At 45.2% G+C, this 20,361-nt stretch overlaps 1 protein-coding gene across 1 annotated transcript in view; it reads left to right on the top strand.

Annotated features, from left to right (window-relative positions):
- The window catches only part of PRKCA (protein kinase C alpha), a 1,234,993-nt gene that overhangs the window by 1,054,903 nt on the left and 159,729 nt on the right, over positions 1–20,361 (top strand). The window contains exons 9-11 of the mRNA XM_086930938.1: positions 1,709–1,852; positions 4,830–5,003; positions 11,079–11,170. Of these exons, the coding sequence (XP_086787064.1) occupies positions 1,709–1,852; positions 4,830–5,003; positions 11,079–11,170 (410 nt within the window). The remainder of the gene's footprint in view (positions 1–1,708; positions 1,853–4,829; positions 5,004–11,078; positions 11,171–20,361) is intronic.

Here is a 20,361-nt window from a genome sequence, read left to right as displayed (position 1 = left end):
CTTTATTTCACAAAATCTGCAACAAGGGGCTGGTGGGTGGGTCAAAAAAGTGCAGCTTGTTCCCTTGAGGGCTCACGAGCGACGAGTGGTGCAGCCTTCAGAGCACAGGAACAAGAGGAAGCTTTGTTGGATTACCGCACTATTTATGCAGCTGCGGGAGGGCGGGCACCCGCCTTAAGCACGCCCATCCGTGCCCGGACTTCCGGGCGGGTGCCTAGGACAACCTCTTTTGGGCGGGAGGGGCGTGCTCCGGCTACGCCGCTTCGGGCATACCAGCCGGGTCACGCCCCCCACCCACAATGGTTTCCCGGGGGATCGGGGCACCCATGCATACGTTCGGGGGGACTGAGTGGTCTCCCCTTTCCACGTGATCAGGAGAATTGGTGAAGACCCTCTTAAATCTTCATGTAGCAGGCAATCTAATTACAGTTTCAAAACAATCATCACACATGTATTGGCAGCTGGTGTTAATGATCCCCTTCCAGCATTTTGTATCTGTTGTCAGTTTCCAGAATCAAGATGTACATATTAAATGCACATTTTTATGTAAGAGATGCTCTTCACTTCTAGACATTGCAAGGTCATGATACTGTTGAAGGATCTGCTTCTCTACGTCAGGGACTTTCCACTGTTTCTTTCACGTCCTGAAGGTACAAGTTTAACCTGAATTGACCCTTTCCACCAAGAGGGCTCAGTTAAATATGTGAGCTGGGTCTCTGCATAGCTTCTATCCATTCTGTTTCTGATCTCCTGGGGTGGTTTGCGTAGTTGGCACTTGGCTAGAGCCATAGATCCATAATCAATTATCTGATGTGCCAGACTCAATTTTCAGTTCAGATTCACTTTTTTCTTGTTTTTCTTTTACTTGTGAGTTCAAGTGAGTTATTGGCTTCTTGAATAAAGATCCTCTGGACCCTTCCAAATGAAGGCTAGGAATGACCTCCATCAAGGACCACTGTTCCTTTGTTGCGATGGGTGCCTCGTTTATTGTTCAATTCCAGTACCCCTGCCATCCTCCTCCACCGTCACAAGATATGGTAACCAAGATCATGTCCCCTTATTGTACCTGCTGACATTACATCTGCATGCTCGCAGGGATCTGGACTATACAACTGCTGGGGGGCATCACAGACATTACTAATAGGTAGCAATGTATTGATTTTTAGTAGCGAAAAGGAGATGAGGGGAAAATGTGCCTAGCCCAGGATGCCAAAATATGTTGAGATGGCCCTCCCTGCAAGAAATAAAGAGTACCCTCAGAAGCACCCCGCAACCTTCATATTGAAGATCCAAATGGAAATGCTGAATATGCTTCCTGCTCTAATCCTAAGCATTGTTCTCGTATGGCGAGGATGATTTGTCATTCCGGCACATGACTTCAGAGTTGAAAAAAAATCCATCGTCTGCGAATTCAAATTGTTCTTTTGAACCAGGAAGTCGCAATACATCGCAAACCTCTTTACAATGTAAGTTCTAGCAATCTGTCAAGAAAGAAATGAGAGACTGTCTGCAATGCGCTGATAATATTCAGACAGGAATGTTTTATTTTATTTGTAATTTTTTTGGGTGACAGGCAGCAACAATTTCCCTTGAAGTTAGGATTGATTGGCTGCATTTAGGGAAAAACATATCTTTTGGCTGCCATCTGTCCTGCTGATAACAACCGACCACAGCTCTTATGAAAATATGAATTTCCTTGCCTTTTCAGAAAGCCAAGCTCGGCCCAGCTGGTAACAAAGTGATTAGTCCGCAGCACGAGAGGAGGGCCTACGTCCCGTCCAATAACATCGACAGCGTCAAGCTGACGGACTTCAATTTCCTCATGGTGCTAGGAAAGGGCAGCTTTGGGAAGGTAAGAAAATCCATGTCTATCACCGACTTTTTATATGATTGAAATTAAGAAATGCAACACGCTCCATGTATTTTTCAAGGTGAACTCCCGAGATTGAATGTTGAGTGTTAATGTGAAGTACGCCTGCAAATGTGTCCGCCTGCAAACTTAGATGCATTGTTTCAATATTTTAAAATGGAAATATTTTGTGAAGAGAGAGTTGACAAAGGGTCAAAGTCCAGCCATCCCCCCTTAGGAACAGGAGCTTGACCCCCCCCTCCCCACCCCACCACAGAGGATGCGGACCCCTTGTTGCGTAATGCATCTGTGTAGACCTAAAGCTTGCAGTCTTATTATGGCTTGAATTGTACATGTGTATAGTTCGAAATAGGGAACAAAACAAGTTAAAATGCCATCTGCGCATCATGTGTTCTTTTTAGTGGGGACATAAGCACCGTCATATTTCTTATTAGATATGTCTAGAGCCCACACCTGGCTGTGTCTGTTCTGTTTTTGTTGCTTCATGGGAGTTTCTGTGAAAGCTTTTTGCCGGTGGTGTAGCTAGGGAGTGGTGGCTGACTTGGAGTTCCGGCCGGGGCAGACCACCTCTACCCCCTCCCTAGCAACACTTCTTTTTGCAAATCACTGACAGCAAGTGACTAATGTTGAGGGACAGGGTGTTGTGTAGGAAGGATCAGCAGGGAATACTGAAGGTAGAGGCCATGAATAGGAATAGAACCATACATAGATCGACCCTCGAAGCATGGCTGTGGAGGGAGGTCCACAGGAGAGCGATAGGCAGGAGCCAAGAACTGAGCTTCTGGCAGAGGTATGGAGTGGGGTGATTAGCACAGCGCAGTAGCGAATTGCTGGGCCAAGATCTGGGGCAGAGTACTGGGCAGAGGCTTGGATTGGAGTGACCCGAAGAGTCACAGAGCAGAGTGATGGGCAGAGACAAAGAGTAGAGTTGTTGGCAGAGACCTAGAGCATACTCATGGGCAGAGGTTCAAGGCAGTGGCGGTTCCTCCGCTAAGGCGGAGGAGCGTCGCCTCACTGCTCTCCGAGCAGTTGAAAGAGGAAAGTAAAATGGAAACGGAGTGTTATTATCATTTTATTTTTCCTACTGCAGTTTCTCAGTTGGGGCGGAGCTGGGCTTCGTGATGCCACAGCACTGCAGGGGGTAGAGCGGTGAGTGCATTCTATAAGTGGGCATGGCGCTTTTGCTGGCCCTCTCGAGCAGGCCAAAGCGTCATGCGCACTTTGCATGTTCTCCACCCAAGCTGCATTACTGCCTGGGTGGAGAACATGTGCCCAATCCCCAAGCCCTTGTCTGAGCACCGAGCTATGGCGCTCAGACCAATCACAATGCTGCATTGCAGTGTTGTGATTGGCTGTGGTGAGCCTGGCAGCCCAGCTGTTTCCTGCTGCCGGACTCAAGGAAGATGAAGAGGGCCGGGTAGAGGCGGCAGCTGGCGCAATTACAGGTGTTTTTTTGTTTAAAAAAATATATTTTTCATTCTTCCTCCCCGACCCACTGCTCTCATCCGGCAGCAGTCGCTACTAAGTCCAGATCCAGATCAGAAAGTTAGGCAGAGTTCCAGGGCAAGGCAAGAAGGGAGATAATTACTGGGGTTCAAAGCAGATGTCTACACTGGAAAGGTCTTCAGAAGTCCAAAACTGAGTGGCTGCAAGAGTTTCAGACAAGACGTAGTTGGAAGGTTCACTAATGCCATATGAATGAAGGCAAAGAGATGGGGAGTGGAAGAAGAACGGGGTGAGTCTGAATCGCAAGGTAAAATGACTCCAGACAGGCCATGCAAAATCAAACTAGATCGAAATAACCATTGGGAGAGTATGATGCTCAATAATTGACAGGCATATAAATCTGAAGTTCTGATTTGGGTTGTTGAGGATTTTTTTGTTCAGATTTCACTGTGGGCAATTATAGTCAATTAGTTAGCATTCCCCCTTCAGGTCCCTCTCACTCCGGGTAAAAACTGCTGTGGTGAGTGACTGTCAACTCCCCGTGCCAGCATGGTCGCCAATGAGGGTCAATTTTCCAAAAGGCTGCACAGCTCTTTGTGTACTCCGCACTGATGTTTTACTGCTAAGGGAGAAAATGGCATTTGAGAACCATGTGCATTTCTCCGGTATCTCTCATAGGAATCGAGATTAAAAAGAGAAGACACACAATACACAAAAGGGCAACCCTTGTAACCTTGGGCAAGGTAAAGATGTCAACAAGGGATTCACTTGGAAGCAAGAATGTTGAGGAAATGTTTAATTACTCTATGATGTCCCAAGAGTGACGTCTTAAAGAACTTGATTTATACTCAATAGACAGAAAACATTTAAAGACAAATAGAATCAGTCATGTAGGGAGGTATATATGCTTTTCAAAATTGTATTAGGATCAAACAAAGAAAAAGAGAGTGTGCAGGTGTTCGGTACAGATGGTATCTCATGGTACTTTGACAATGTATATTACAATGTAGCTTCAGTCTCAACGTTTTCCAACCTATGGCAACGTACTCTTGTGCCAACTTTCACAATACAACTAGAGACGGTCTTTAGGCGAAAACAAGACTCGTAGGGGCGATATGAATTATCTAAAGGAATGAGGGGCTATGTGTCGATGTTACTCTCGGGCATCACAGAGTAAAGAAACATTTCCCTCAACATTCTAGTCTCCAAGTAAATCCCTGGTTGGCACCTTTACCTTCCTGAGCAGATACACGGCATCTGTATTTAAAATGCTTGAAGAAGTAGTCGGAGGTGGCAGGCATCAGGAAGCAAGGTCCTCTAAAGCAGTCTGTCCTTTCCCCTCCCAGTAAGGTCAGTTGGGTGATGAAGTGCACCGTCAGGCTGTGCTACTTGTCGAGTATTGGCACATAAGTTTATTTTCTTTGAAGTGAAATGCATCTGAAATAAAAGGCATCCGAAACTGTCAAAATCCCCCGCCACTCAGATTCTTGCATCTGTTGACTCTCCCTTACAGGTTATGCTGGCAGACAGGAAGGGATCAGAAGAACTTTATGCAATCAAAATATTGAAAAAGGATGTCGTTATTCAAGATGATGATGTAGAATGTACGATGGTGGAAAAGCGAGTGTTAGCGCTTCAGGATAAACCACCATTCTTAACATACTTGCATTCTTGCTTTCAAACCGAGGTAAGTGTATTATTTTTCTACTGACTCTGCCTTTGGGGTGTAATGTCAATTAGAATGTGCTCTGTACCCATCTTTCAGTTTTCTTACTCTTTCCTTCTTGGCCTCGTCTTAAGCTTCTTCCCGCTCTCATTGTGAAATATTCCTAGTTTCCTTTGCTGGATGGTCATCAACACCCTGTTTTCGTCTCTTTTTCCATGGGTTGATGGCTCGTCAGCGACGGCTGGCAAAGTTAAACGTGGTGGGGCGGGGGGGTGAAGGCGACAGATGACCGATTAGGCATAATTAAATAAATAAATAATATATATTCTGCCGTGCACCCCGCGCTTACCTGAGCCGGCCGCCGCTGGGCTCGATGCAGCTCCATTTCACGGGTTTCGGTTAGAAGATACCATTTTTGGTTCGAGATAACTTTGCACCCTGTTCCCAGAATCATGCCTCCCAAAACAAGCATAGAGAGGGTGGAAGCAGACAGTGACAGGTCACTAGGGAGCATACGCATCTGCCCCTTCTCCAGCTCCACCCGCTGCTGCTTGATTCACCACAGCAATGCACTGACAGGGCGGGAGTGGGGGAAGAGTCAAACAGCCTAGGAACAATCCCAACATCACAGTAACAAGCCAATAACCAGCTACCTCTCCTTTCACTCGTTGACTGTATGCTTACTTATGACCCTTCGCTGCGCTTACGTTAACAAATACCACTTGCATATAACTACTGTCAAAATCGTAGCTCGTATATTGCAGTTAACTCACTGCGCCTGCACTGCCTCGTCTGACAATGCCAAAAGTGATGAAAGGGGTAAATGTATTCAAAATGACACCAGTAAGTGGCATTTAGAATAGATATCCTCTTTCACCACTTTTGGCATTGCCTGTCCAGGCAGTCCAGGCTCAGTGAGTTAATTGTGATATATGGGCCACGAGTTCGAGTCATGAAAAGGCTGACTCAGCTCTCAATACTTGAGAGATGGTTTAAAGTAGCCAGTCATATACAGTGCCTCGAAATGGCAAGAACAGTGTAAACATTATTATTCTGAAGGAAATGTACTAAAGTAACCTGGATTAGTACATAATGCAGATGTTGATCCAATACTATCAGTATTCTTTTGTGCATGTATACTCTGGGTGCAACATTTTTTGTTGTTCTGCACCTCTTTGGGCTTTTTCTGTGTTTAGAAAGAAGGCTCTTTGAGTTTTTCTCAATCTAAGATGGCCTTTAGCTTTTTTTTCAGGTGAGAGTTTATTCCATAGGATGGTGCTTGAACTATCCATCCTGTCACTTAGATTAAGATGGGATAGTGGCGACTGGATTGCCTGTGGAGGCTATACAGAGGGTGCAACATTTGGCCTGTTTTTTGTCAGAATATGCACCTGTGCTTTGGGAGCTGGAGTGAGGGGGTGGATAGACTGTCTTGGAATTGGCGTTTCCCGGAGGACATATTGGCTGACCCAGTGGGCAAGGATACATTTTCGCACGACGTGACTGATTATTTGCAGATTAATTGGGGATTCATGAGAGCCCATACAGTTGAGTGGGATGCCATGAAGTCAGTGATACTTGGACATTGCATGGGGCTGACGGTTGGGGTGCGCAGACAGTTGTTGAGTAAATTGCGGAGGTCCGAGTGTTGGCCGACTTGCAGAGGTGGGATTTGACTGATCGAGTGAGTGAGTGTAAAGAGTTGAGGGTGCACAGGAGCTTGGAGGAGAAGTGGGATGGTCTGTATGCATATACACTTCAACAGCATAGGCAGTGTTTGCACTGGGAGGGGGATAAGTTGAGTAGGATGCTGTCTTGACTATTCCGGAGGGAGAGTACCCCGCCCGCAGTGATACATTTGGTTGAGCCTGATGGGGTGGCTGCTTCTGCAAGGGTTGATGTGGTGGCAGCTTTTCAGTCACTCCTGGAGGGGATGTATAGGGGGCGCTTGTAGTTCATTAGATAACATTCGGCTACTTTGGGTGCTGTATTGACGCTGGGGCCGGGCGGCATCTTATTTCCCTGATATATAAGGCTTTGCCGGCTGATACGGTTAGGGGCTTATTGAGGAAGCCAAGTACGTGGGAAGGAGACTTGGGGACCCCTATTTCAGATGTGGACTGGGCTGGGGATGAGTTCTTGAGGGCGGTGTACAGTAATGCCCAGTTGAAGTTAGTCCATTTCAGCCTCTTCTATCGTACCTGTTACCCCTGTGACCCTCAATAGAATTAGCCCAGGCCACCCCTCCACATGTCCCTGGTGTGCAGTGGGAGGTGAGGGGGCCCGGTGTGCGGTGGTGAGGTGAGGGGGGAGGATTTTAGGCATCTGGCATGTGGTTGTGGGAGAGAGTGATTGAATGGTTGGACAGTGCCACCGCCCTTACGTGTGATTTAGCACCTCGCCTGTGTTTGTTTGGGACTGCTGTCCTCCCCAAGAATCGTAAAACGCCGTACAGAATCATGCAGCTGGTGTTAGTGCTGGCAAGGTTGTTTGCGGCCATTATTTGGAAGGGGATGAGGGCTCCATCAGAGGAGCTTTGGGTTATAGATATCTCAGAATGGGCGGTGGCAGAGGAAACCCAAATGAGTCTCATGAGAATTGATGCCAAACTTCCAGTTGACTTGAAAACCTGGGGTTGCTTTGTCAAAAGTTCTTGGATCTGGAGGGAGATGGGGTGGGGGATGATGGTGAGGGCAGTGATGACTCAGTGTAGCACTTGGGTGCACTAGTTCGACGTTCCCAACATGGATTGCATGTGATCTGTAATGTTTACTATGGTGGAGGGCTATGTCATTGTTTCCCCATAGTGTCTTATGGGTTAGTTGGGCAATTGATGTAGGCCCCGTGTGGCTCTACTGTGTATGTTCTCCATCTTGCTGAGCTGTTGCTTCATTGTTTATTGTCATGTGCTTTAGAATGCCACGTAAAGGTTTTTCTTTAAGAAAATAAATACCTCTGCATGCAACATCCAACTAGTAGCTTGCCTACCCATTTATTTAATGGTACACATGAAGCAACATAGTAATTTGATACTTAGCCACCATAAGCTCCTGGTTCAAGATTATGATACGTAAATGTGTAAAAGCATGTGGAATACACTGAAGCCATTATGCTTATATTCGCATTCTGCATTTTAATCTTGAACATTCGAGAACCATGCCCATTTTGCCCAGGAAATTCTAAGGGATAGTGCGGGAATGTCCGGCACTGCCGCACCACCCTCCAGTACGCCAAAAGTGTAGGTGTCAATGGTAGTGGTTGGGGAGGCCCTCGGCCGTGCCGACAAGAGGAACCATAACAACCCTGACAAAGGAATTGGGTGGAAAGCTTGTTCCACCTGAACCCAAGGTTTACCATCGAGGTAATTGTTCCAATAGATGGAGGGACGAAGTCGGGCAGCCAAGATATATGTGAGGACGTCCCTAAACCCCAAACCTCCTTCTGCTACAGATCTACACAGTGATGCCTTCGCTAATCTCGAAGACTTACCTCCCCACACAAAGTCAGGCATTTTGAGCCGAATTTGCGTGCAAGTCGTTTTGGTGATGGCCAGAGGGAGTGTTTGGAGAACGTACAGGAGGCAGGCATGAAGTTCATTTTATGCTATTTAGCCTTCCCAGCAAGGGGATCTCCAGCTTGCCCCATTGATAAAGGTCTTTGAAGAGAGAAGTAAGAAGAGGCAGAATATTGCTGATATATGTCACTTGTGTGTGGTGGTAGTCAGATCCCCAGAAAGGTAATCACTGATGTCTCCCACTGAAGCCGCCTCTCTGGATGGGGTCTTTATGGCTATTCAGGAGGTTTGCCGCTCTCTTGACCAGTGATTCTGAAAAGTTGATTTTGAAACCTGATGCTAGAGAGAAGTAATCTAACTTGCTCCTCAGTGCCGGGATAGTGGTGTTCGGGTTGGTAATGAAGCAATGAATATTGTCAGCAAAGAGAGCCAGCATAGACTTTCTGCCATCTATGATCATGCTATGGATTGCGGGATTGGATTGGATCCTGGCCACTAAGGGTTCCGTCATGAGGGCAAAGATTAGGTGCGATAAAGGACATCCCTTCCATGTGCGCCGGGTAAGCATAATCTGTGGGGAGAAGGAAGCATTGATTTTGAGCTTGGCAGTAGGCTTCTGGAAATCAGCATGAATGAAGGCTTTCATCTTGAGCCCTAAGTGGATTTTGTTAAGAACCTTGGATAAGTATACCCAGTCGACTATGTCGAATTCCTTCTCAGTATCGAGGGAGAGGAGAGTCATTGATTGCTTTCGCCGTTTGGCCAACTCCATGAGCGCCACAGCTAGGTGTGTGTTGTTGTTTGCCTGTCGATTGCGAATTATACCAGATTGGGTTGGTGCGATAATAGAAGGCCTGAAGTGGTGTGGATGGGCCACTAGGATGGAAGCAAACCATTTTAGATCGCAGTTTAATAATGCTATGAGCTTGTACGATGAGCAGTGGGTAGCGGGTTTACCCAGTTTTAGGTGGAGCTTAATATGAAATTAAAACATGGTATCTGTAACCACTCCGGAAACCAAAAAAGAATTGCACACCTTTACCAGGGATTCTATCAAGAGGGAGGTGTAAGCATTATGAAATGTAGCCAAATACCCGTCTAAACCTGGCGCCTTTCATGAGGGGAGATTACTAATCATTGTTTGGACCTCATAAGGGGTGATGTCTTCTTCAAGGAGGCGCGACTCCTCAGCTCTATCCGGGGGGTGTATGTGAGAAGGTAAACATCTTGATATTGGGCATTGAGATGTTGGACCTGGTAAGGAGTAGAATAGTAGTGATGAAAAACTCAAATTATATCATCCGTCTCCAGTTAAAGATGACCCTCAGCATCTTCGATCTCCCTGATGTGATTGTGTGGAGCGGATGCATAATTTGTGGGGTAAGAGCCTATCCGCCTTGTCCCCCCTTTCGTAGTAGTTTTGATTAATGTAGAGCAGGTTCTTAGCTGCCTATTTCATCAAAATATGCTCGAGTTCCCCCCCTAAATTGATGCAAATCCCGCTGCGTTCAATAGGCACAATCTTGGTGTTGCTTTCATTCATGCAGAATAAGTTCTTGCCTATCTTGTCCAAAGCCATGGAACAGGCGTAATGTGCCTATAGCCTTAATTCATCCCTCATTTTAGAAATGGAAAGGGATTTTTGGCTTTTGTCATTTTAGCATACACTTGGAAGTGTCCCTGGGCATGTCATAATGATTTAGGTATTTATAGATATAGAGTATTCATCGGGATAACCGTTTTTTCACTGAGAGTGACACTATATTTGCTGATATTTCCAGTGACACAATCTGTTCTTGGTGGTGGTGATCGAGGATAAACATACGGATCCACTCCTGGGCAGATCTCTAGACACCTGCTTACTATTTTTTCATTCCCTTCATCAAGTGCTGGGGCAGATCACCATAGTGAGCATGCCGGGGGGGTTTAAGTAGTACACAAGCTGTGCTCCTATATTAAACCAAGTACCGGAGGAGTGCGTTTCTGATGTTGGCCATGGTGGATCCACACTTGCTCACGCCTGAACCCTGACCGATGATCATGAAGCATACCGTTCAATTTCATTTATACTTGTCTCTATCTTGACTAACCAAGAATTTCCTGAGATGTGGTGAAATTGAAGCTTAGCCAGTATTTAGCCAGGATATTCAGGTCGACCGATGGTTTCTTCAGGATAACCGATTTACGTTTAAGAAGGCAGCCTTGTTCTTGAAGGAGACTTCTCCCTAATGTGCCCCATTTTACATTAAGGGACAGGCGACTTCCGATAGATCAGTGCTATTAGAAAGGTAAAGGCCATCAAACTGCTCTGTTTTGTACGGACAGAATTATTGTTATTTGTATCCCTTCTACGTAAAATCTGCTCTTAGGTTAAACTGTTAATTTGTCTTATTTTGGAAAACAGCATGTTGGAAACATTCAGTAGGTGCATAAATGTTCTTTGCAGACTTGACATTAAATACCTCATTTTGAGTGCTATATTAATATGATATTGTATGAATTGGTTTCATTATGCTTGGCTGTATTAGAAGTTGTTAATAACATTATGCTATTATTTATTATTGGTTGTTTCTTTGTTGTAGGACCGCCTCTATTTTGTCATGGAGTATGTAAATGGCGGAGACCTCATGTACCACATCCAGCAAGTGGGGAAATTCAAGGAACCGCAAGCAGTGTGAGTTTGCGGCACTTATTTTATCTTCACCAGATTTTCCCAACGCGTTAAGCATGTTCTATACAGGTTCCCTCTCAAACATGGATCCTGGGGAAGAATCATGTATTTTAATCATTGCTCATATGGCTAGAAACTGTATTCATAAAAAAGTGCACCTACAGCTGGGAATGGTGGCATGGGCGCTAATGCGAGGATGGAACTTGCGTAGCTAATTAACGCATTATCAGCCGCTAAGTTGCTTTACAAGTGAGTATGTTCCCCATGTTAAAAGTAGGAGACATTGCCATCCTATATGAATTTAGTGGTCAGCTCTCTTTCCTACAACTTTTTGGCAGTCCGTCAGTGAAAGTGGCCCGTTTTCTTAAGTGTTTTCTACCAGAGGGAGAGCATCTCGACCTTAGGCTGGGGGGGGGGGGGGAGAAGAAGAGGGGTGGTGAGTTATTCCAGGGATTGTATCCTGTTTTCCCAGTGGATCCTATCAGTTTCTTAAAGTGGAAGTAGCTAATATTCTGGGTTATTGTTTTAGTCCACTTAATTTGCGCAAGTGACCTTGGCTGAGGTCCCCATTAGTGTGTAATGCTAAGAGCGAGTTTGTCCTTGTGTGTGCTTATGGGAGAGAGAATGTCATCTGCCATATAGACAAAGCTTCCTCTGTTCTCCTATCACCTTTCCCAGAAATATTATTTGCTTTTTGATGTGTATCTGGGCAACTGATGGCCATTCATTATGCAGAGTCCTGGCCATGTCTAGCTCCTGCACTCTTATTACACAGCAGTGCACTGGCCGCCCTAATTATTCAGAATCCACCCTAGTAAGTCTTCACTATGCACATTTTACGAAGTCAGAGCACATCCATGCAGCCAGTGGAGGAGAGGGAGAGATTTAATGGCAGACAAACACTCTTCAGTGGATGCCACTGGACTTGCCAATAGTGGATTTTCACATTAGCTAAACATACATTACAGGCAGTACTGAAAGGCCACGAAATACTCACATTAGCATTTTGCTCAACCTTAAAAGTGTGCAAGGAAGCATTGGAGATCCTGGGTGCAGGTCCGTCTTGTGAAATGTCCGGCTTGCTGCAGGTCAGTATTGAGGGTCGCCGGCAGAGTTCAACTGAATGCAGGCCCTAGTTCTGGAGTGGACGGGGGAGCACGAGAGGTGACATGCTACCTGCTAATGGTCTGGTCTGGCATGTTGTTCATAGGCAGAGCTGCGTTTACTGGCTGCTGGCAGTAGGAGATGATACAGGCCATGGTTAAGGGTGTGTGCTGCTTCCGCTTGCAAGCCCAACAAGCACTGTCCAGCCATGCATTTAATGCATCATAATATCATGGTTCTTTCCATAGGAGGTCACCCACCACTGGCGTGTGTGTCATTAGACCCGCCGCTACTACTACTAGCAACTGTGTCCTCTCCCAGGCTGAGGCTGAGGCTCCTGACCGGCCAACATCCCAACTCAGTGTGGCTAATCCATCTGGTAATTGCCCATCCGTTACCATCTATCCACAGTTTTTCCATGTCGAAGGCCTGCAGTCTGCCTCTCTTTGTTTCTGTGCCAGGTGCAGCTCTGGGTACATTTATTGCTGCTTTAATCTGTGCTGCTCCAGACCTTTCTCCAGGTCTTCGGTAAGGGCCACACACTACAAGGTGCCAAGCTGGTCAGAAGACTAGGGACAGACAGGCGCACGGGATGTGTTCCTATGATTGGCAGTTCTACCTGACGTTGACACCGTGGGGCAACAGTGACGATAGATTGGATCGTTGTTCAGCCTGTACCCACCTCCCAAGCACCGCTGTATGCACATCTGCTGCCTGACATGGCTGCCAGCCCAGCGCCATTGCCATACTGAAAATGATAAACTCCAAGCTTTCTTGCTTCCACTGATTAAAGAGGAGTTTTTTGATAATTAATTTGTGTGCAAGCAGTTAATTTACAGAATTACATTAAATTAACACCACTCGTTGCCCCACTGGGCACATGGACACACCAGGGCTGATAAAGGAGCATGGGGTCTTTCACTCTCTACTCTGTCGTCCCCCAATCCGCTGCGACCCCCCGCTGCAATGCAGCACAACTGTGCGATGTGTGGATGCTGAATGAAACTCTCACCAAATGCAAACATTCTTTTGCAAGCGCTCTTTATCGACAGAGTAACCTCTTTGTTAGTTTTTCTGCATTCAGTGTTACGGAATGCTTTTGCATGATTGTAGAACCTGTAAGTTACATTTGAAGATGTATATAAAATCTCTGGGAAGTTGCCAATAGCGGAGAGCTAAAGTTGGACCAGGCCAAGTGAGTCCAGTGACATTTTTGTCATCCAATCAATCAATCAGTATTTGTAAACTTGACACTAATCACCCATGAGGGTATCCAGGCACTTCAGTTGAACAGCTAGATCTTAAGTACCTTTCAGATAGCTAGGAGGGAGCTGGAGGTACGGAGGTTTAGAGGAAGGTCGTTCCAAGATTTAGCCATGAGGTAGGAGAAGGAGCGTCCTCCACTGTTGCTTCGGCGGAGGTGGGGGAACGCAAGTGAGAGGGAGGTGAAATGCAGACGTCTGGAGGGTTGGTGGAAGTTCAGGTGGTGGTTGATGTAGGCTGGTTCATGGTTGTGCGTGACTTTGTAGGTGTGGATCAGCATCTTGGATAGCTATTTTTTCTGTGTGGGGAGCCAGTGGTGTTGCTTGAGGTGAGGGGTTATAAGGGTCCATTTGGGGGAAGTCAAGGATGAGTCTGGCCGCTGAGTTATATATGGTTTACTGTCTCTTCAAGGGGTGTGTGATGATTCCTGTGTAGAATGAGTTGCCGTTGTCCAGGTGGCTAGTGACTAGGGTTTGAGTGACTAGGGTTTGAGTGAAGGTTTTGTCTGGTGTTGAGGGGAAGAGTGAAGAACCAGGGGATTACACTACGTTGATTTGGGTTTTCGAGTTTGCTGTCCAGCCGAGGTTACGGGCATAGACTTTCAGTGTGGGTTCTAGTTCGAAGGGCCACCTGGAGTCATTCCATGGGGAGGTGTGGTTTCTGAAGATCAGCACTTCCGTTTTGTCGTTGTTGAGTTTCAGACAGTTGTTTTTTCTCCATTTGGCAACACTCATCATACACCTACGGAAGTTTGCTCTCGTGATGGCTGGATCTTCTGAGAGCAGCAGCACAATTGCGAAAAACTGGTTTGCTGACACTCATATTTGCCAATGGAACTGACCACCTCAAAAAATCTGTCAGTGGCCTCAATATTACCTAGTCCTAGATTTAGGTACAGGGTGGGACCATAGGTGTTTATAGTGGGTGGAAAAGCAGTAGCATTAAAAAGTGGGTGAACACCCATGAAGTCACAGATCATAGTTCACAATGGTTTTTCATACTGAATTTGTACTCTGATACTCAGTATTGAAGATCTATGGTTTAGGTGTTCAAAGTGCGTATGAACAACCATCATATAAAGTAAAAAAAGTATTTTAGTCCTGTGGCAATCGTGAGAAAAAAATCTGTGTTTTAAGCATAGCTCTAAGGCATGCCAAAGTTAGAACTTAGTTTATTAATTATGTTTAGCATCAATCAATCAGGAGTTTACATAGAGCGCTACTGACCCGTGAGGGTCTCAAGGCGCTGGGAGGGGGGCGGCTCCGGATCAGTCAAAGAGCCAGGTCTTGAGGTCCTGTGCAGGGTCAGGGAGCGTCTGATGTTCACAGGGAGCTTGTTCCAGGTTTTGGCTGCGATGTAGGAGAAGGCTCTCCAGCCTGATCTGTTTCTGCGGATCTGGGGGACCTCTGCCAAGGCGAGGTCGGCGGAGCGGAGGTTCCTCTTGGGTACGTGGAAGCATACTCTCTTGTTGAAGTATTTGGGTCCGATGTTGTGGAGGGATTTGTAGGCGTGAGTGAGGAGTTTTAAGGCGACCTTCTTCTCGACGGGGAGCCAGTCGAGGCCTCGTATGTGTTGGGTCATGTGCTCATGGCGCGGTGTCCCGAGGACGAGTCTGGCTGTGGCGTTCTGGAGGGTCTGGAGTCTGTGCAGAAGAGTTTTGTTGATTCCGGCAAAGAGGGCGTTGCCGTAGTCCAGTCTGGTGGTGATGAGTGCGTGGGTGACGGTCCTTATGCAGTCGGGGTGAATCCACATGAATCCACCCCTAAGTGTCATTCTTTTGTCCTCAATTAAGATGTTGGACTACTAATTTGGACTACAAACAGCCCATTACTGGGAAGAATTGAAAAAATGAGTCATTTTTCTTTTATCACATACTCATTTACATTAACGTCATTTAGTAAATTAAATAGTATACAGAGGAATCATTTCAGGCCAATTGCTTAATGGTTAGACGAGTTCAATGTAATAAGTATCAGCGCCTGCATGCAAGGTGCTAGGGCGCATTGTTTCATCAGGCTTGACACATCCTCTCACCCTGATAGTTCTCATGTCCTCTGCCATCTGCGCCCTGTGTGTGATGAGGAGAAGGGAGCAGCACATGTTCATTCTCCAGATTAGAGGCGAGGAGGGTCTCAACCGAGGAGGAATCTCTGGTGATCTTTGACCATCCAGTTCTGTTGTTCATTATTTAAAGCCTGTATTCACTCTGCCATTCGTGCATAGGAGCGAGTTAGCAAAAGCAGGTGGCATGAATATCCAAAAATCTGAAGAAACTAAAAAAGATGTTTGCAAATGGATGGTGAGCTCACGTGGATTTTCAGAAGCAGATGTCTGCGTGAACAAGCATTGCCAAAAGCAGTAGGGTTGTCTATTTGTTAAGGGAGATGTTTGGTAATAGTCAGAGAGTTGTGTGTGTGATGCTCTCAGTTGTCCCAGAAAGCAGATCCTATGATGAGCAATATCTTGGGCTGCATTAGTATGGAAGCTGGGAGCAAGACCTCCTTGCCTAAACAAGACTACATTACCAGATGTAAGATGTACTCTCACAAAGGAGAGTTATGAGCAGGAGTCCGAAGATGACGTTTGAACTGTAAGTGCCAAACATGGCAAACTATAACAGATGCTCATATTCGAACATCATCTACTGCATCCTCCGCCTCAGATAATGTGCACGAGCACCAGGATTATTTGCATTGTTGATGAAACACTACATGCAGGAAAACATATTGTACAGAAAAAAGTGAATTAAATTGTGTGGTTTTTAAGTTAAATCAAATGCTATTAGCAGGTTGCTGGAGACAGATCCCCCATGTCTCTCTGCATGTGGCACTGATACTTGTGCGGGCATGTTTACAGGATGTGCAAAGCGATGAGACAGAGGTTTTTGTATTTCAAGAAGTATCAATAGAAAGTGAACTTGCAGGACACAGCACTGATAAACAGAGAATGGCTGCATTGGGTACAGGTACCAAGTCTGAAAAGATGGGAAAAAAATCAAGCATAGGTGGAAGGAAGCAAACTAAGGATAGACGAGTTGCAAGGCCCCTGCCCCTCAATGAGTCTTTACCTAAAAAAGATCAAAGTACATTTTGTCAAAGTGCAGACCTGCCATAAAGTTTTGGTGTAGAAGGGTACATGACAAACAAACTTGTTATTAGGGAATTCTGCACGGTCAAATAAATGTGCTAAGCAATACTTGGGCGCTAATGAGGAGGAATAAATTTGCTTTTTGGTCTCTTCATCTGGCATAGCCAAGACCACACAGGACAGATGCTTACCTGAACATTGTCAATAATTTGCATGTAGTAGTTGTTTTTAGCAAGAGAACCCTGTAGGTTGATTAACAACTATGTGGCAATAGCAGTGGAACATAAGTGGGGTGTATGTGTGTGTATTGTATTGTAATTGCATTGGTATAGAGCTTACTACCCCTGACGAGGCGTCAAAGCGCTTTTTCAGCGTGTAGCACGCTACTCTGGGACCCATAGAGGATTTGTGTTGAATTAGTATAGTGAAACATGCTAGTAAATTTTAAATGGTGGATATGTCAGTCAGTTATTTGGATTCGGAAGGATAGCAGAAGGATAGAAGATGAAAGAAGGTTCGTATTTATATAGCGCTTCTAACCCCTGATGGTGTGTTGAAACCTTTTTTGGGCGAGTAGCACGCTGCTCCGGAAACCCATAAAGGATTAGTGGTGAATTAGTATTGTGAAATATGAACGTAATTTGAGTGGTGGATATTAGTCCGTTATTCGGAGTGAGAAGGATAGCGGAGGGATAGAAGGGAAAGAAAGGTTTGCATTCATATAGCGCCTGTTACCCCTGATGTGGTGTTAAAGCACTTTCCTGGCGAGCAGCGGGCTACTCCGGAACCCATAAAGTATTAGTGTTGAAAATTAGTATAGTGAAATATGAAGTAATTTGAGTGGTGGATATGTTAGTCAGTTATTTGGATTGAGAAGGGTTGGGTAGGGGTAAAAAAGGAAAAAAGGTTTGCATTTATATAGTGCCTGTAACCCTGATGAGGTGTTGAAACTCTTTGTTGATGAGTAGCACGCTACTCTGGAACCCATAAAGAATTAGTGGTGAATTAGTATATTGGATTATGAAATTAGAGAAGTGAACATGTTAGTCTGTTATTTTGATAAGGATAGTGGTGGGATAGAAGAGTGAAGGATTTCTTTTTTTAGGTCATAGCAGTAGGAGGAGGCTTTTGTATGAGTAAAGAGGGTTTTTTGAGGGGAAGAGTCAGATGAAAGTGTTTAGAAAGGTTTGTTTTGGGGGATCGGTATAGCAAAAGAGGTGTCAGATGATGCATGTAGGGGTAAAGTAGGAGAGAGTCAAGAAAGGGTTATTTTGGGAACAAAGTAGTGGTATGGGGTTTAGGATAAATGAGAGAGTGGGTGTAGAGGATATAATGATAGATGTATGGGCTGAGAGATGGGGTAGTGAATTGGAAAGAGTAGTAGAAAGAAGTTTGAGATGAGTCAGAAAGTTGGTCTAGAAGATATATTGAGAGAAGTATAGGCTGAAAAATAGGTTAGTGCATTGGAAATGCTAAATTATGCATAAAGGAGGTAAGTCTATGTAGATTAAAAATATTGATAAAGGTTCAGGATAATAAATAGGGTAGTGCATTGGATATGCTTTTTCAGGAGAAAAGTAAACACAGATCTAGGTACATGGAAGCAAGTACATGTAGACCAAAGATGATCATTTTCTTTTTGTGTTGTTTTTATAACAACATAATTATTCTACATGTTTATACAAAGCAATACACAAGGATAGGCACATATCTATAGTGAAAATAAATGCTTACTTACAGAGGGACAAATGCATAGGGTGGGTATTAATGAATGGGAAAATGGGCAGCATTCCTGGCCCTGGTACCGACCAGTCTCAAACAGGCACTCACCCTTGTCCTCTCCACCCTTGTCCTCTCCACCCTTGTCCTCTCCACCCTTGTCCTTTCCACCCTTGTCCTCTCTACCCTTGTCCTATCCACAATTGTCCTATCCACCCTTAGCCCCGACACTCGGGCTGAGATGCCCTAAGTCTTGGCCGTTTATAGCCCTAGTATTCAGGTGACCCCTTCACCCAATAGGAACCCTAGCCCTAGTACTATCCAATCACAACATTAGCCCTAAAATCTAGAACCAATAGGAGGCCAGGACCTTGAAGCCAATCTTAGCCCTAGTCCAAGCAACAATCAGTTTCAAAAACCCTGATCTCTACATCCAATAGAGGCCCTAGCCCTACCAGTAGTCTCAACCCTAGTCCAAGCAACCAATGACACACGAAGCCCTAGTCCATACTTCCAATAGAAAGCCTAGCCCTACTCTTAGTCCCACACCTAGTCCAGCAACCAATCCCACTAGAAACCATAATCACTACTTCCAATTAAAGGCCTAACCCTAGCTCTAGTCCCACCAACCAATAACACAGGAAACCCTAGACCCTACTTCCAATAGAAATATTAACCCTAGCCCTAGTCCCAACCCTACATTGATTGAATCACAGATCCAGAAACCAATCAGAACCCTCAAATACCCAACCAATGAGGACACTAACCCTAATCCAATAGAAACATCAGATAACAACCACAACCAGTGTACACATGTACCAAACAATATCAGACTATATAAGATCTATATAAGGTCCCAGCTACCTCAGACAAGGTTTGCTGGCCAGGGAGTTGGAAGCTGCTCCTCTATTCAGAAATCTCCTAAGAGACAGACAGGCTCAATCCACACTTTGGACTTCTGCAGGTAAGGCACTAACAAACTTGTCCTCTAACAACACTATTTATATAAAACGTTAACCCCTCTCCTGGCCAATAAACGAAGTGCACAGTCCCTATTAAACTCAGTTTAAACAGCTTACAGCAGATTACTGCTGTCTCAGGGGGAGGGGGGGGCTGGTTTCACTGACCTGTTAACACAAAATGGTCGCTGGGGGTGCACTGCTTAATATACAGGTCTTAGCACAGAGCAAAGGAGACATTTGGAGGGAAAAACCAATACTCACGGGGAATGAGAGGGAAAAACTACAGAGTTTAGACCACAAATCCCACATTTCAACAGGTTAAATGGAAGCAATCACAGGCAGGAAAAAACACAAGTTTAAACAGAAATGGGATAAATTATGCAATCACTGGCAGGTTAAAACTACAATTTTAAAATGTAACAACCACAGGCAAAGACAGTTAAAGAAATGTACAAAGAATAAATAAGATGATGCAATCACTTGTAGGGAAAATCGTTTTTGAAACTTTTTTAGGAAGAGACTGCACTAGTCTGCCTCCTTACCACTTTCTGGACTCAGCTCACTGCAGTCTGGGGCACAGGTAGGCTGCAACTCACAAGATGGAGAGAAGGTTGAAAGAGAGATTCTCCACACTAAAGGCCAAAACAAGTGCCACCTTGAAAAACCATGACCAGTGATCAAAGCCAGTGAATATTTTCACAGCAATTTGCAGATCAAGTTTCAAAGATTTGAGGGATACCCTTTGTGAGCTTGCTAAACAAAAATCGAAAGGACTGAAAATCGTAGAGGGAAGATCAGGGTAGTGTAGGCACAGGTGGAAAAGAAAAGAACAGACTAATTTGCTCCTATTGAGGCATTCACAGCACTAACAGCTATAACAAATGTACAGCAATGGTGACCAATAAACTAATCGCAAAGATGATTGGCTGATTCTTTACAGCAGAGCAGATGTAATTGGGGTATACAAATATACACAGTGCGTAGGGTAAGAGCTGGGTTGGAAGGAGAAGATGGTCAGCATCTTAAGCCAGTCTTGGCTTTTCAGCCAAAGGCACTTCT

The sequence above is a fragment of the Lissotriton vulgaris genome, chromosome 7 (genome assembly GCF_964263255.1).
Source record: "Lissotriton vulgaris chromosome 7, aLisVul1.2, whole genome shotgun sequence".
Taxonomy (NCBI): domain Eukaryota; kingdom Metazoa; phylum Chordata; class Amphibia; order Caudata; family Salamandridae; genus Lissotriton; species Lissotriton vulgaris.
This window is presented reverse-complemented; position numbering and strand designations above follow the sequence as displayed.